The 12445-nt window shown below is 47.8% G+C and overlaps 1 protein-coding gene across 2 annotated transcripts in view; it reads left to right on the top strand.

Moving 5' to 3' along the window:
* Crim1 (cysteine rich transmembrane BMP regulator 1) overlaps positions 1 to 12445 on the top strand; it is a 182912-nt gene that overhangs the window by 150748 nt on the left and 19719 nt on the right. For both annotated transcript variants that reach the window (XM_006984838.4, XM_006984839.4), the window contains exons 10-13: positions 105 to 226; positions 1457 to 1666; positions 5480 to 5695; positions 10282 to 10503. In XM_006984838.4, coding sequence (XP_006984900.1) covers positions 105 to 226; positions 1457 to 1666; positions 5480 to 5695; positions 10282 to 10503 — 770 coding nt within the window. The remainder of the gene's footprint in view (positions 1 to 104; positions 227 to 1456; positions 1667 to 5479; positions 5696 to 10281; positions 10504 to 12445) is intronic.

Consider the following 12445-nt stretch of genomic DNA (forward strand, 5'->3'; position numbering starts at 1 on the left):
CATTCTGCGTAAATGGTGTATCGTTGACCCTTGGTCTGAGTGCTTGGGCATCATTGGAGACTTTTTGATTTTTCTGACCTCTGGCAAAAATTTTAATTACCCAGGAAGAATAAGCATGGCTGTGACATCTGTCGCTGTAAGAAATGTCCAGAGCTGCTATGCAGTAAAGTCTGCCCCTTGGGCTTCCAGCAGGACAGTCACGGCTGTCTTATCTGCAAGTGCAGAGGTAAGTGGGAGCCCTGCCCCCTTGCAGCCTGGTGACCGAGAACAGAAGGACGTCCTGTAAATGGAATGGTTTAAGTGACTGATGCCTGTTCTGAAACCGGTGTGACTGTGGGTCCCTCCCGCAGGACACCCTCTGTCTTGCGTCGTAATAGAATTAAAAGGGCTCGGGACAGAATTTAAATCGGGCACGTGTGGTAAGCACAGTGATCAAGTCAGCCACGTCTTCGGGCTTCACTTTTGCTTGTCCTATAAACGTTAGCCTGAAGCTGTAGTGTATGTCAGTCTCTACAGAGGAAACCGCTTTCTTCTGGAGTGGGATTGATTAAGAGTAAAGAGCTTCAATTTGGCGTCCTTGGGAGTGGGTGTGTCTAAACTCCTATTTATTTAGGTGTTCCCTAGTAAGAAGGCCAGAACGTTGTATAGGCAAAATTCCGTCCAGGTGACCCCACTGCCGGGGTCTTCCTCCTCCAGTGGACAGTCCCAACGCCACTGAATGTGCACCCAGAGCCCTTCTTCAGCTCAGTCCCAGCCCTGACCCCTGTTCCAGTTTGTTGTGCTTGTCAGACGCTATGCCAATCAAACATAAAAGATGCCGGGAGCATGCTTTTTTTCAAAGTTGAACACTTTTATGGTATTTGGAGGGGGGGGAGTTAAAAGTAAGCAAAAATGCGGAGGAGTTAACGTAGCCAATCACTTCAGTCATCTTACTAATCAAAAATCTAGTCCTTGCAAGGGGCCCAGAATCCCTCATTGGATGAAACTTCTAGAAAGATGAGTGTCTGTCTGTCTGTCTGTCTGTCTGTCTCTCTCTCTCTCTCTCTCTCTCTCTCTCTCTGTCTCTCCTTCCCTCCCTTCCTTCCTCCCTCCCTCCCTCTCTCTACCTCCCTCTTTCTCTCCCTCCCTTCCTCCCTCTCTCTCACTCACTCACTATATATATAGTGACATCCATTACAAAAGTAATGCTTGATTATTGTATAAAATACGTAAAAAGGCTTGAAAGACAGCAACACTCCCCCAGTCAGAAGCATATTTTCAGGCTCTTTCTTTTCTTGTTTGTCCAAATTGGGGGTCTGTTGATTTGAATTCTTTTCCTGGCCCTTTCCCGGTACCACCGTCTGCCCTCCCTAGGCATCATTTTGGGTGGCTGGGTTCTGTTCCACGTAAGGGCACAACAAGCTGTTTCCCCTGTGCCATAGCTGCTTCCTTACCAGGCTGCCTTCTGTCTGTCCAGAGGTCCCTCCTTCAGCCGGGCCACCTGTCCTGTCAGGCACGTGTCTGTCCATGGATGGCCATCATCATAAAAATGAGGAAAGCTGGCATGATGGGTGTCGGGAGTGCTACTGTCACAACGGAAGGGAGATGTGTGCCCTGATCACCTGCCCCGTGCCCGCCTGTGGCAAGCCCACCATCCGTCCCGGACAGTGCTGCCCGTCATGTGCAGGTAAAAGCTGGCTGCCCTCTTGTGCAGCACCCACCTTCGGCCTTGTGGGGCCCTGTACCCACCTTCGACTCTGGGGGAACGTGAGGGGGTCAGTCAGTCCTCGGGACACCGTCTCCGCTGTCTGTGACTTCTGTTCTTAATAGCCCCGGAGTGAGTTGAAAACTGTGAATAATTAGCCCGAGACCAAGGAAAATCCTAAAGCTGTGGAAATGGTTCTCCATATCTTTGAATGGTTTACTCGATTATATTGCTCTTTGGACCAGCCTTTTCTTTCCCCCCACTAGAGGTTTGTGGACTTACATATGTAAATCCAAACTTCCAGTTCACTGCTAGCCTGTTAGGGCCGAAGACCTCAGCTTTAGTTAATTGGATGGGATTGGTGAGAGTTTTACTTGGCCAGGCGGCGGTGGCACACACCTTTAATCCCAGCACTGCATTAAAGATTAATGCCAGGCGGATCTCTGTGAGTTCAAGGCCAGCCTGGTCCACAGAGCAAGATCCAGGGCAGGCACCAAAACTACACAGAGAAACCCTGTCTCGAAAAACCAAAAGAAAAAGCTTATAACTTTCCAAATAATACTGGAGGGAGGGGAGAATTATTGAAATCTGTGGCTGTTGTTCTTTTTTTAAAGAAGTGGACGTGTGGCACTCTTGCCAAATGGAGACATTTGGAATGGTGACAATTTCCAAGCAGTCTAGTCCTAATAATAATAGTAATAGTAATAATAATAGTAATAATAATAATCAAGGTGAGTTACTAGAAAAACAGAACAGTGAAGATAACTCACACTGGCCAAGGCAGCCCTGCCTCACCTCCTGGCACATAAAGACCCTCTCATCTCTAAGATTCTGCCTGCCTCAGCAGTTACCAAATTGGTGACGCCTGTACCTTTGCACATGACACATAAATGCAGACTGAACATCTTGTTTTCCCATGGTGCAGTCAGATGTGTTCTTTCTCAGCTGGTTCCTTCTTCACATATTTTGCAAGTGAAATACAAGCAACCACCCTGTCCGCCGCCAGATCAGAGGCAGTGAGTTTCCAGTGAGATAGCATGGTGTCTGCGGCAGCTCTTGGAGGAAGAGGAAAAAGCATTTGTTCCCCTCTAGACACGCCTTATTAGAGAGGGGTGTGTGTGTCGACTGGGAACCTGCTCTCTGTCAGCTACTGCTCAGCGAAGAAGTCTGAGCTAGACAGGCGGGAACAAAGAGGGACAGATCCAAACGGATCCGCGGGGAGTGGAACCGGAAGCAGCTCTTCTCTCTAGTTGAGAGAGGGAGCAGGTTCTAAAGCGCATGGTCACTGACATATTGTCAGGGCTGGGAGACGGCCCCGTGGGTGAAGGGCTTGCAAGAGCGCCCATGTTTGATCTTCAGCACCTACATTAAAAAAAAAAAAAAAAAAAGGCCAGGGGTGGTGGTTCAGACTGTAATTCCAATACTGGGGAGCAGGGGGTGGGGGTGGGGATGGGGCAGAGACCGATGGATCCCTGAGACTTACAGGCCAGCTAATTTACCCAAGTGGTGAGCTCCAGGTTCAGTGGAAGACCATTAATCATAAATACAAATAGTAAATAATAAATAAATAAGCAGGTGGGGAGCTATTGAGAAAGATACTAGACATAGACGTCTGGCCTACACACACACACACACACACACACACACACACACACACACACGCTTTCTGAATGTGCACGTACAAAAAAAAACATTCCTTCGCATGCATGCATCGAGTTACGCGTTTGTCAGAATCTTTGGTGGTTTGCTGTCGGTGGGCTCTTCTGACTAGAAACCCTGAAGGCCTTCCGTACTTAACGGCCTCCTTCTTGCCTTAGAGAACCGTTTCTTCCTTCTCCCATGCAGAGCTAGTCGGTGTTTTCCTGGGATGCAGGCAGAGCTCCCTAACTGAGCTGAGGAGCAGTGTGGTCACCAAAGAGCACCGTCTCTTCCGTTCTTCCCCCGCCCCCCTTCCCACCCTTCACCTTCTCCTCGCCATCTCCCCAGCCGCTGTGTTTGGCTTTAAGGCAGGAACATACGATGACAAGGAGATGAGGGAGGTCAACCACTGCAGACAGGTCTCCTGATGACACGCCCTACTTACCTACCAGCCTGTCGGAGTGTCAGTGGTCTGTCCTCCAGAAGCCCTCTGTGAATGCTGTCGCTCTTCTCCTGTATTCGTTTTTCTCTCAATAAGCCACTGCAAATACTCTTTGAGCATCTTGTCCCACCTACACTTTCATTTTCTTTTCCTTTCTCCCCTCCCCCGCCCCCAAGATAGGGTTTCTCTGTGTAGCTTTGGAGCCTGTCCTGGATCTCACTCTGTAGACCAGGCTGGCCTCGAACTCACAGAGATCCGAACTCACAGAGATCCGCCTGGCTCTGCCTCCCAAGTGCTGGGACTAAAGGCGTGTGCCACCACAGCCCGGCCCACTTTCATTTTCATTCATTCCTTCTCTGCTGCTCGTATTCTCGGATTCTAGTCCAGCTGTCTGTGTTCTGGAATGTGTCTGCTTAGTCTGAATCCCAGTCTCTCCTGGTTCCCATGAGACAGACCTATCCTGAACGTCAGCCCACACCTCTGCATCCCATCAGTATTGTTGATTCACACACACACACACACACACACACACACACACACACCCGCCACTGCTTTGTAAGTAACAGCCCCCCGGTGCACTGGGCTCCGACCATTTCTACACAGACAGGGTGGTTCCCCCAACCCTCAGCATCCGCTGAACTCTACCCCTGAGCCAGCGGTGATGTCTCTAGTCCCTTTCTCAGCAAGGATGCACCCCTGTCAACACCTCCTTGAAGTCCTTGTTGTCCTTGGACTCCGGGAATATGGTTAGTGCCTTCTTACTTCTCAGCACCACATGCGGGGCAACTCCCAGTACCTCTGTCAATATCCCAACGTTAAAATGTCTCCACCACCACCACCACCATCATCAGCATCTCACAAACGGACCAAAGCCACTGCCACTCTGGCGAAAGAAATCACCGTTATCAGCCTCCGGGCGTGATGATGGCGTTGTCCACCCAATGTTTAGTCTCAGGTGAAGAAGGGTTTCAGACTGTTGATCCTGTAGATACATTCCTGCTCAGGGTATTGGCAGCAGGCTGAGGTGAGGTGTGGCTCCTTGACAGTGGGCCATCTTTCCAAGCATAAAAGCGTTCAGAATCCCAAGATAATAAAGCAGACAGGACATCCATCACGTGGGAGCTTTGTTTAATCTAGAAGCACATCCGTTATCCAAATAACCGTTGACTTCACGGTTTCCAGCCCCTCGACTGTGCTTAATGCTCTGAACTGGTAGCTCCCAAAATGTGTAAAATAGAATAGTAGTGCCTCCCTCACAAGGTCATTGACAGGAAGAAAAGGAAGAAAGAAGTGAGAAGTGCCCCGCCTGGAAATAATTGGGCCATAACAAGCATTCGGTAAATGAGCCATCTCTATTCTAGACAACTCCTGCGTGCTCGGGATGCTCCAGCCAGTGAACTTCCCTGTAATTGAATTCTTATTGAATTCTCTCAGGACTATCGACAGGCTCAGCCACCCCGAACCTCACTTCCTGAGATTAGCTCTTTGTCTTCTGTTTCTAGGCATGGGATTTGTTCTTCCCCTTCCCGTTCGTGGGATAAGAATAGGGCTGAGTTCTCTCACTCTTCGGGTACTTCAGCTTTTCTCTCCCTCAAAGCAAACACCCACCCCCCCACCCCACCCCCCCACCCCCCGTTTCTTTGGCAGTTGAAGAAGCTGCAGGTGAATAATTTCTCGTGTTTTGATTCTGTGCCATCCCCCTCCTCCCCCCTCAGATGACTTTGTGGTGCAGAAGCCAGAGCTGAGCACTCCTACCATTTGCCACGCACCCGGGGGAGAGTACTTCGTGGAAGGGGAGACGTGGAACATCGACTCGTGTACGCAGTGCACCTGCCACAGCGGCCGGGTGCTCTGCGAGACCGAGGTGTGCCCACCACTGCTCTGCCAGAGCCCGTCACGTACCCAGGACTCCTGCTGCCCTCAGTGTACAGGTAACCAGCGTGCTGGCCCGGCCCCGGGCATGATGGGAAGGCTGCAGTTTGACGTGATGGTTCTGTAGACCTAGACATGAGGGCGAGCTCTGTGCCAAACTCAGGAACCTGTGGCTGCCTGCTTCCCTAGTCCCTCTGTCGATATGCCCGGCACCTGAATTTTCTCTGAAAGACTAGCTCTTCCCCCTGTTCCTTTCGCCTCACACTTCAGACTGGAGAGGTACGTGGCGTCCAGGCCATCCCTTTCTGCCAAGTTATCTCAGGTGACTTGGCTCGTTGGAAAAAGTCACCTCGCAAGACACCTTTGTTCCTAACAAATGTGAAAGCTAGTTATTGGCCAGTAATATAAATAAAACTCCTCGGGATTCCAGAGGTCGTTAAAAAAAAATTACTTGGAAAATACGCCCCTGCCCTTCCAAAACTGTGATGAGTAAGTGAAGACCCAAGAATGTTGAGAGGGTATTGCTGCCGCATGAGGGCCGTTCCTGTGTTCTTCCTGTGATTTCTCAGGTCTTAGCAGGTAAATTTAAAAGTCATGGGAGAAATATGGCATAATATAAACTTGTCAAGATATTAAATGTGAGCCACACGGCTGGTTTTATAACTAAAATAGTAATTCTGTTAACACTAGGATAAATGGCTTTTTAGAAAACAGATTTAATTCAATACATAAAATTTACCAAAGCAGCTGGTTTTATTGGGTGGTGTTTAATCTTCCCAGTTTTTCAACAAAAAAACGCTAGCTGCTTTCCTTCCGTGGATACAGTCAGTGAGTTTTTGCTCAAGGGAACATAAACCTTCCTGTTTGATGACTTCCTTTTTTTTAATACTGATTATCTAGTTCGCTGTCCAGGGTCTTGTTCTGTCTTTCTGTCCAGCATACTCAGTAACTATATTCCAGCCAGAGTATCTATCGTCTTGAGACAGATGTGTTGGTGTAAACAGCAGCCATGTTAATCTGACAGGCCTACCTGGTACAGAACCCTGTCTAGCATGAGTAGTCCACTTGTGTTAGGGTATGTGTGGCCTAGCCCAACTGTGTTTTTGTCGTGACCCCCACTTTCTGTGGAAGCAAGCCCTGCTGGTGTGGTTGGTGAAGGAAGATCTGTGACTGCTTGCATCCTCCTGATGGGAAATATTTAGGGACAGTCAGCTTATATCCATTTAGCAACTTGTTTTGCAGGCATTTCTGGAATGCCTGAATTCAGCCCTGGGGATCTGGAGATTAATGAAAACAAAATAACCCTCTATCCTGGGGAGCATACATCCAAAAAAAAAAGCAAAACACCCCAGTGTGGTGTTCTACATTCAGAAAATAATTAATGGTGTACAGAGAGGACCCCGGGGGTTGGGGGGGAGTGGAATTGAGTGCAGGTAGCTCAAGAAGATGTGAGGAGAGAAAGAAGTCCTGTCTGTGCCCTCGGAGCTAAGGACTGAATGACTAGGAGAGGTTAAGGGGAAGACACTTGTCTGTGACAGCACGCCCAGATTCATTGACAGGACACCTGAGTGCACTCAGAGGCTAAGCCCAGGAAGAGGAGACGGACAAGGCCCAGGCCCGGGTCACAATAAGAGTCTGCATTGCTAAGGCCCCTGGGGTTCCTGTTGGGTTCCATGGCTTCCTGCCTTTCCCTCTGTGGGGCTGAGTCGCTCTCCATCTTGTACCTGGCTTTTTCTTCTCGTTTATAAACTTAGGCCAAGGTGACTAATATTTTTTTCCATATGTAGATAACTCAGTGTTAGCTCTTATCTTTAACTTTGGAGACACATATACATATACATGTACATATACTATTTTTTCCAAAGGTTACTTTTGGATATCTGAATGAGACCCTAGCTAGACTAAACAGTATTTAAATGAACTACTGACTCTTTAACGGACCTTTTGGGGCTTTCTAAGTGTAACCAGACTGCAGCAATAAGAATTTTTTTTTAAGTGAGTATCATGCTGCCTCAGTGTCTCAAATGCTGGAATTGTAAGTGCGAGCCACCATACCTGTCTCTATCCCATTATGTTAAAACTTACGACGTCAGTGTCTTTCACACCATAGTCAGTTTGAAGAGTAACATCGGTAAGTGTTACATTAGACATCTAGAAAAAGACCAGCCTTAGGTTACCACATGCTAAAATGATCTAAGAATGATGCCGACTTGTCCACAAGACCTGTGTCTGTTTGGTGGTTACTTCTCTGGGACTTCTTCCCATTCGGCCTTACCTGTGGCCTGCCTCAGGGCATAGACCTCCACAGAGGTGAGCAGGATACCAGTATGGTGCGTCCCTGAGGCACAGACAGGAGAGAGGGAGGCATGATGACTCACAACTCTAATCCCAGCATTTAAGAGGAAGGATTATTGCCACAGCTTTGAGGCCAGCCTAAGGCTCTGTAATTCCCAGCCAGCCTGTCTCAATAAAAACAAATGAATAGAAGAGGATAAATTGCATTCTTTCTTTTTTTTTTTTTTTTGCTACCTTTCTATATTTTTTTTATTTCATTTTTCTTTTTCTAAATAAAAAGCAGAGGGTAGGAGAGACGGGGAGACACAAAAATAAAAGGATGAGTGACCACCCAGGAAAAACACTGGTGAAATTAAAAATGAAACCAAGACGTTAAATGTTTGGAAATGGCGTCAGACAACCTCTGGGGCCCGGGAATAGGCAAAGTAAGGAAGGATCCTTCCAAGTGGCGCTGGTGAACAGGGTTTGGTTAGGAGCCTCCTGTGGAGTGGAAGGATGTGGCCTGCCCTGTACCCTGCTCCTGCTCCAACGCTCACTCCCGTCAACAGCCGGCACATCTCGCTATCCTTTGGAGTTTTCTGGGCATCGAGTGAGAAGCCTCTCGAGGTGAAGGCATTCGTCTCCGGTCTCGTCATTGCTGCCCCATCTTCTTCACCTCAGATTTTAGTCACAGAGTTGGACCTTGCTTGCAAGAGCTAAGAGAAGGCAGCCTACAGGCTCCTGGGCACTTCAGAGCCTAGAGCGGCAGATCAAGCTGAGTCGGGGTTCCTTCCAGCCAAAACAGAAGTTAGCAGCGGCCTCCCTCTTAAAGGAGAGTTTACCTCTAGGCATAGATGACCCCGGGAAGGTCACTGAGAGCACAATCCCGATCTTCCATCTTTATTTTACGGAATATGGATGGGACGTAAGGAACCGTCCGTGACGCAAAGTCCCATGGTGAGCTAGAACCAGTGGAAGCAGTGTCTGGTCCTTGTGACTTTGTTTTCAGGGGTGATGGGGGGAGAGGTAGCTGTAGTTTCGGGGAGCTTTTGGACAGCTGGCGTTGCTCTAGCTTCCCTCTGGCCCTCAGAGAGGGCCCAGGTGATGCAGCCCCCTCGGTCTTCAAAGAGGATGGAATGTGCTCACTGGAGAGGAGGTGTGGTGTATGCGTGAAGCCTGTGAGAGGAGGATGCCTCCTTGAGAGCTTCTGCAGCATGCCGTAACTCCATGCCTACCTCACCCTTCTGTCTCACGGCTGAGGACAGCAGAATTTAGGATGCTGATTCAGAAGCACCCAAGATACCATTGAGAGAAGATGGCTGGCTTAAGGTTTGGCCTGGCCCACTGCCGTGGCTGTTTTTATGCTCCTTAGAGAGTGTGACATTTCTAAAGGACGAACCCCACTCACTTGCATTTCCCTTTTTCCTATCTCGGATTTCTTCTTGGGTTTAATTTTCACTCATTTCTGTGGCTACCCACCCCCTAAAGAGATAGGTGTGTTTCCTGGCGACGCTCTTCTCCATCGGATGTGGAGACCTTCCATGGCACTACCACAGAAGGCTTGCACGTGGTTTCCCTGGGCGGGGTCCTAGTGTTTGCTCTGGGTTGCCAGCCCCTCCGTCACTAAGGGGAATGTCTATACTTAGGAACCTTGCAGATAGGTGTCTAGATAATGTGGTGCATTGAAAAACATCTTTTGAGTATTGGATGGTTAGGACTGCGTTGGCTTGCAAGTGAGGGAGAGCCTAGTTAGAAATTTTAAACAAGTAGCGGTTCATTTGACTTGACACAAAATTTGAGGCAGGTATGGATCGTTATTGATCCTGTGTCTCGGTGACCGAGATAAGTTTGGGATTTGGGTCAGCGCCCTCTTCAAGGTTAGGGAGAATGTGGAAGGAGGGTCGCGGCAGGGCCTCCGCCCTCGGAAGAAAAGTGGAAGCAACCCTAGAAATCCCTTTATTAGCCCCGAGCTGCAGCTAGATCAGGTGCCTCACCCCCCGGGTTGCAAGGGAGCCTGGGAAAGCAGGAACAAGGTTTCCTGATTGATCCAGTGTGCTCCAAGTTCCCTGAGCCTCCAAAGAAAATGAAGACTTTGCTTAAGGTAAGGAAGAAGGCCTGAGCAGACCCTGGGCGAGCACCTGACAGAATCTCACCGTCAAGTCTTGCTATTGTTACTGTTTTAAAATACAAGACCTTGCTAGAATCAGGCTCCCTGATTTTACGACTGGCCTTTTTTTTTTTTTTAATGAGTCACCCAGAGCCTTAGAGACGGGGAGTGTCTTTGTAAGTCTGACCCTTAACTGTGCTGTGTACGTCGTCGTGGGTAGTCTGCAGCCTTGTCCTTGCTGACCTGTGTGTTCGTTTTTTCCAGATGAGCCTCTCCAGCCTTCCACATCCCATAATGAGAGCGTGCCTAGTTACTGCAAAAATGATGACGGGGATATATTCCTGGCCGCTGAATCCTGGAAGCCCGACGTTTGCACCAGCTGCGTGTGCGTGGACAGCGAGATTAGCTGTTACTCTGAGTCTTGCCCTTCCGTGTCCTGTGAAAGACCTGTTTTGAGGAAAGGCCAGTGTTGCCCCTACTGTCTAGGTAAGATCAAGGGAAGAAAAAAAAAAACAACTTTCGTCTCTCCAAGTGACCACTAAATTGACGATGACTATCCATTGCATAGATCAGTCAGTGTTTTTAAAAAATTTTTTTTCTGGTTGGTATACCATACAGACCCAATGTGGGAACATTAATCAGAGGAAAGATGAGGAAGATGTGCTCCCAAGATGGAATGCATGAAGAATAAATAGATGCTGTCTCAGAACGTAATGGCGTTATAGTGCGCCATTGCATTCCATCGGGACCCTTTGCCGGTTCTGGGTTTTTAATGTCATTGCTCTCTCTACCTGATTATTTCTGATAGTCACACATTCCCCCCAATACCCTTCTCCATATTAGAGAATGGTCATTATATAAAACTTGCCTCTCCCTGGAGACCAACTCACTATGAAATATTCATTAGATCTCTATCTGTTGGTCTTTTCCTATCCTATGGGGCAGTGAAACAATCCTGTTTAAGCCACGTGGCTGTCCATGTTGGTGGCCTAAGCACTGAGTAACTGATCGTTCTCTTTCCTCCTTGTGTGTGGCCCATGGTGCCACATCCTGTGTGTAGATGTAACCAACTGTCTTATTAAATAAGAAACACAGAACCAATGTAAAAGAGAAAGCCAAGAGGTCAGAGCTCAGAGCTAAAACCTTACCCTTCCTCCTGTGGTGCTCCTACTTCTCCAAAAGAGACCTACTTCCTATGTGTATGTCTTTACATAGTCTTTCTGTTCTGCCTTCTCATTGGTTGTAAACCCAAACATGTGACTGCCTCGTCACTGCCTATAAGTACAGCCCTCCAGGTCTTAAAGGCATGTGTCTCCAATGCTGGTTGTATCCCTGAACACACAGAGATCTACCTAGCTCTTCTACCAAGTGCTGGGATTAAAGGCGTGCACCACCACCGCCGCCACGTTCTTGCTATGGCTCTAATAGCTCTGACCCCCGGGCAACTTTATTAATATACAATTAAAATCACATTTCAGTACAAATAGAATACCACCATACCTGTAAGCAGAGGACATAGGGATATTAGCCCCTGCTGTCCATTCCAAGCTGGTCCTGTAGCCAAGAGCCAGATGCTGCTCTGGGGACCAGAAAGAAAGCCGAGACAGCTGGCACCTCTAATCAAGGACAGCCCTGGCTCCCAAGGCTCTCACTGTCTTTATTGCTTTTGCCACCTAAAGTCAGAGGAGAGACAAGACACCTCTCAGCCCCACAGTGAACCCATAATCAGAGTAGCAAATGAAAACACATGCCCGTTATTAATTAATTAGAGGTATTGCACACTTAGTGCCAGTGAGGTTCGTGTGCTTTTCTAGACACGAACTGTTGCAAGTATGTGGAGGAATACCTGGGGAAGAAGAAAGAGTTTCAGGACACAGAATGCTGGTCTTGGGAATTTTACAAAGCTAGATGTGCTCAGTGATATATATTGAGTATGTGTGTGTGTGTGTGTGTGTATCTATATCTGTCTATATAGATATAGATACTCAGAGTGTGTGTGTATGTATGTATGTGTATATATATATATACTCAGTACATGTGTGTATATATATGCATATACTGAGTATATATATATATATGTGTGTGTGTATATATATATGTATAATATAAGGTCTTGAAAGCGGGGTTCTCTCTGTGTAATTAATCCTTTCAACTAGAATGCTCTTGAGTGAGGACTATGAATAATTGTGATGTCATAGTAACTACAGATCACGAATGGCAACAGAAACTGGGAGGGATGGTGATTTCCCCAAGGGAAGAGACACCCGGAAGCATTGTTCCTAAATGGAACTAAAAACAGATCAAGACGTACATCCAGATTAGCTCCTTAACTCTTCAAAGAGCTGACTAAAATTGGTACAAGAAATGACACACTGCCTTTGGTGATCATCTAAAGCTGAGATGTGACTGGGATACTCGCCACTCTTCA

Source organism: Peromyscus maniculatus, chromosome 22 (genome assembly GCF_049852395.1).
Source record: "Peromyscus maniculatus bairdii isolate BWxNUB_F1_BW_parent chromosome 22, HU_Pman_BW_mat_3.1, whole genome shotgun sequence".
Lineage (NCBI taxonomy): Eukaryota > Metazoa > Chordata > Mammalia > Rodentia > Cricetidae > Peromyscus > Peromyscus maniculatus.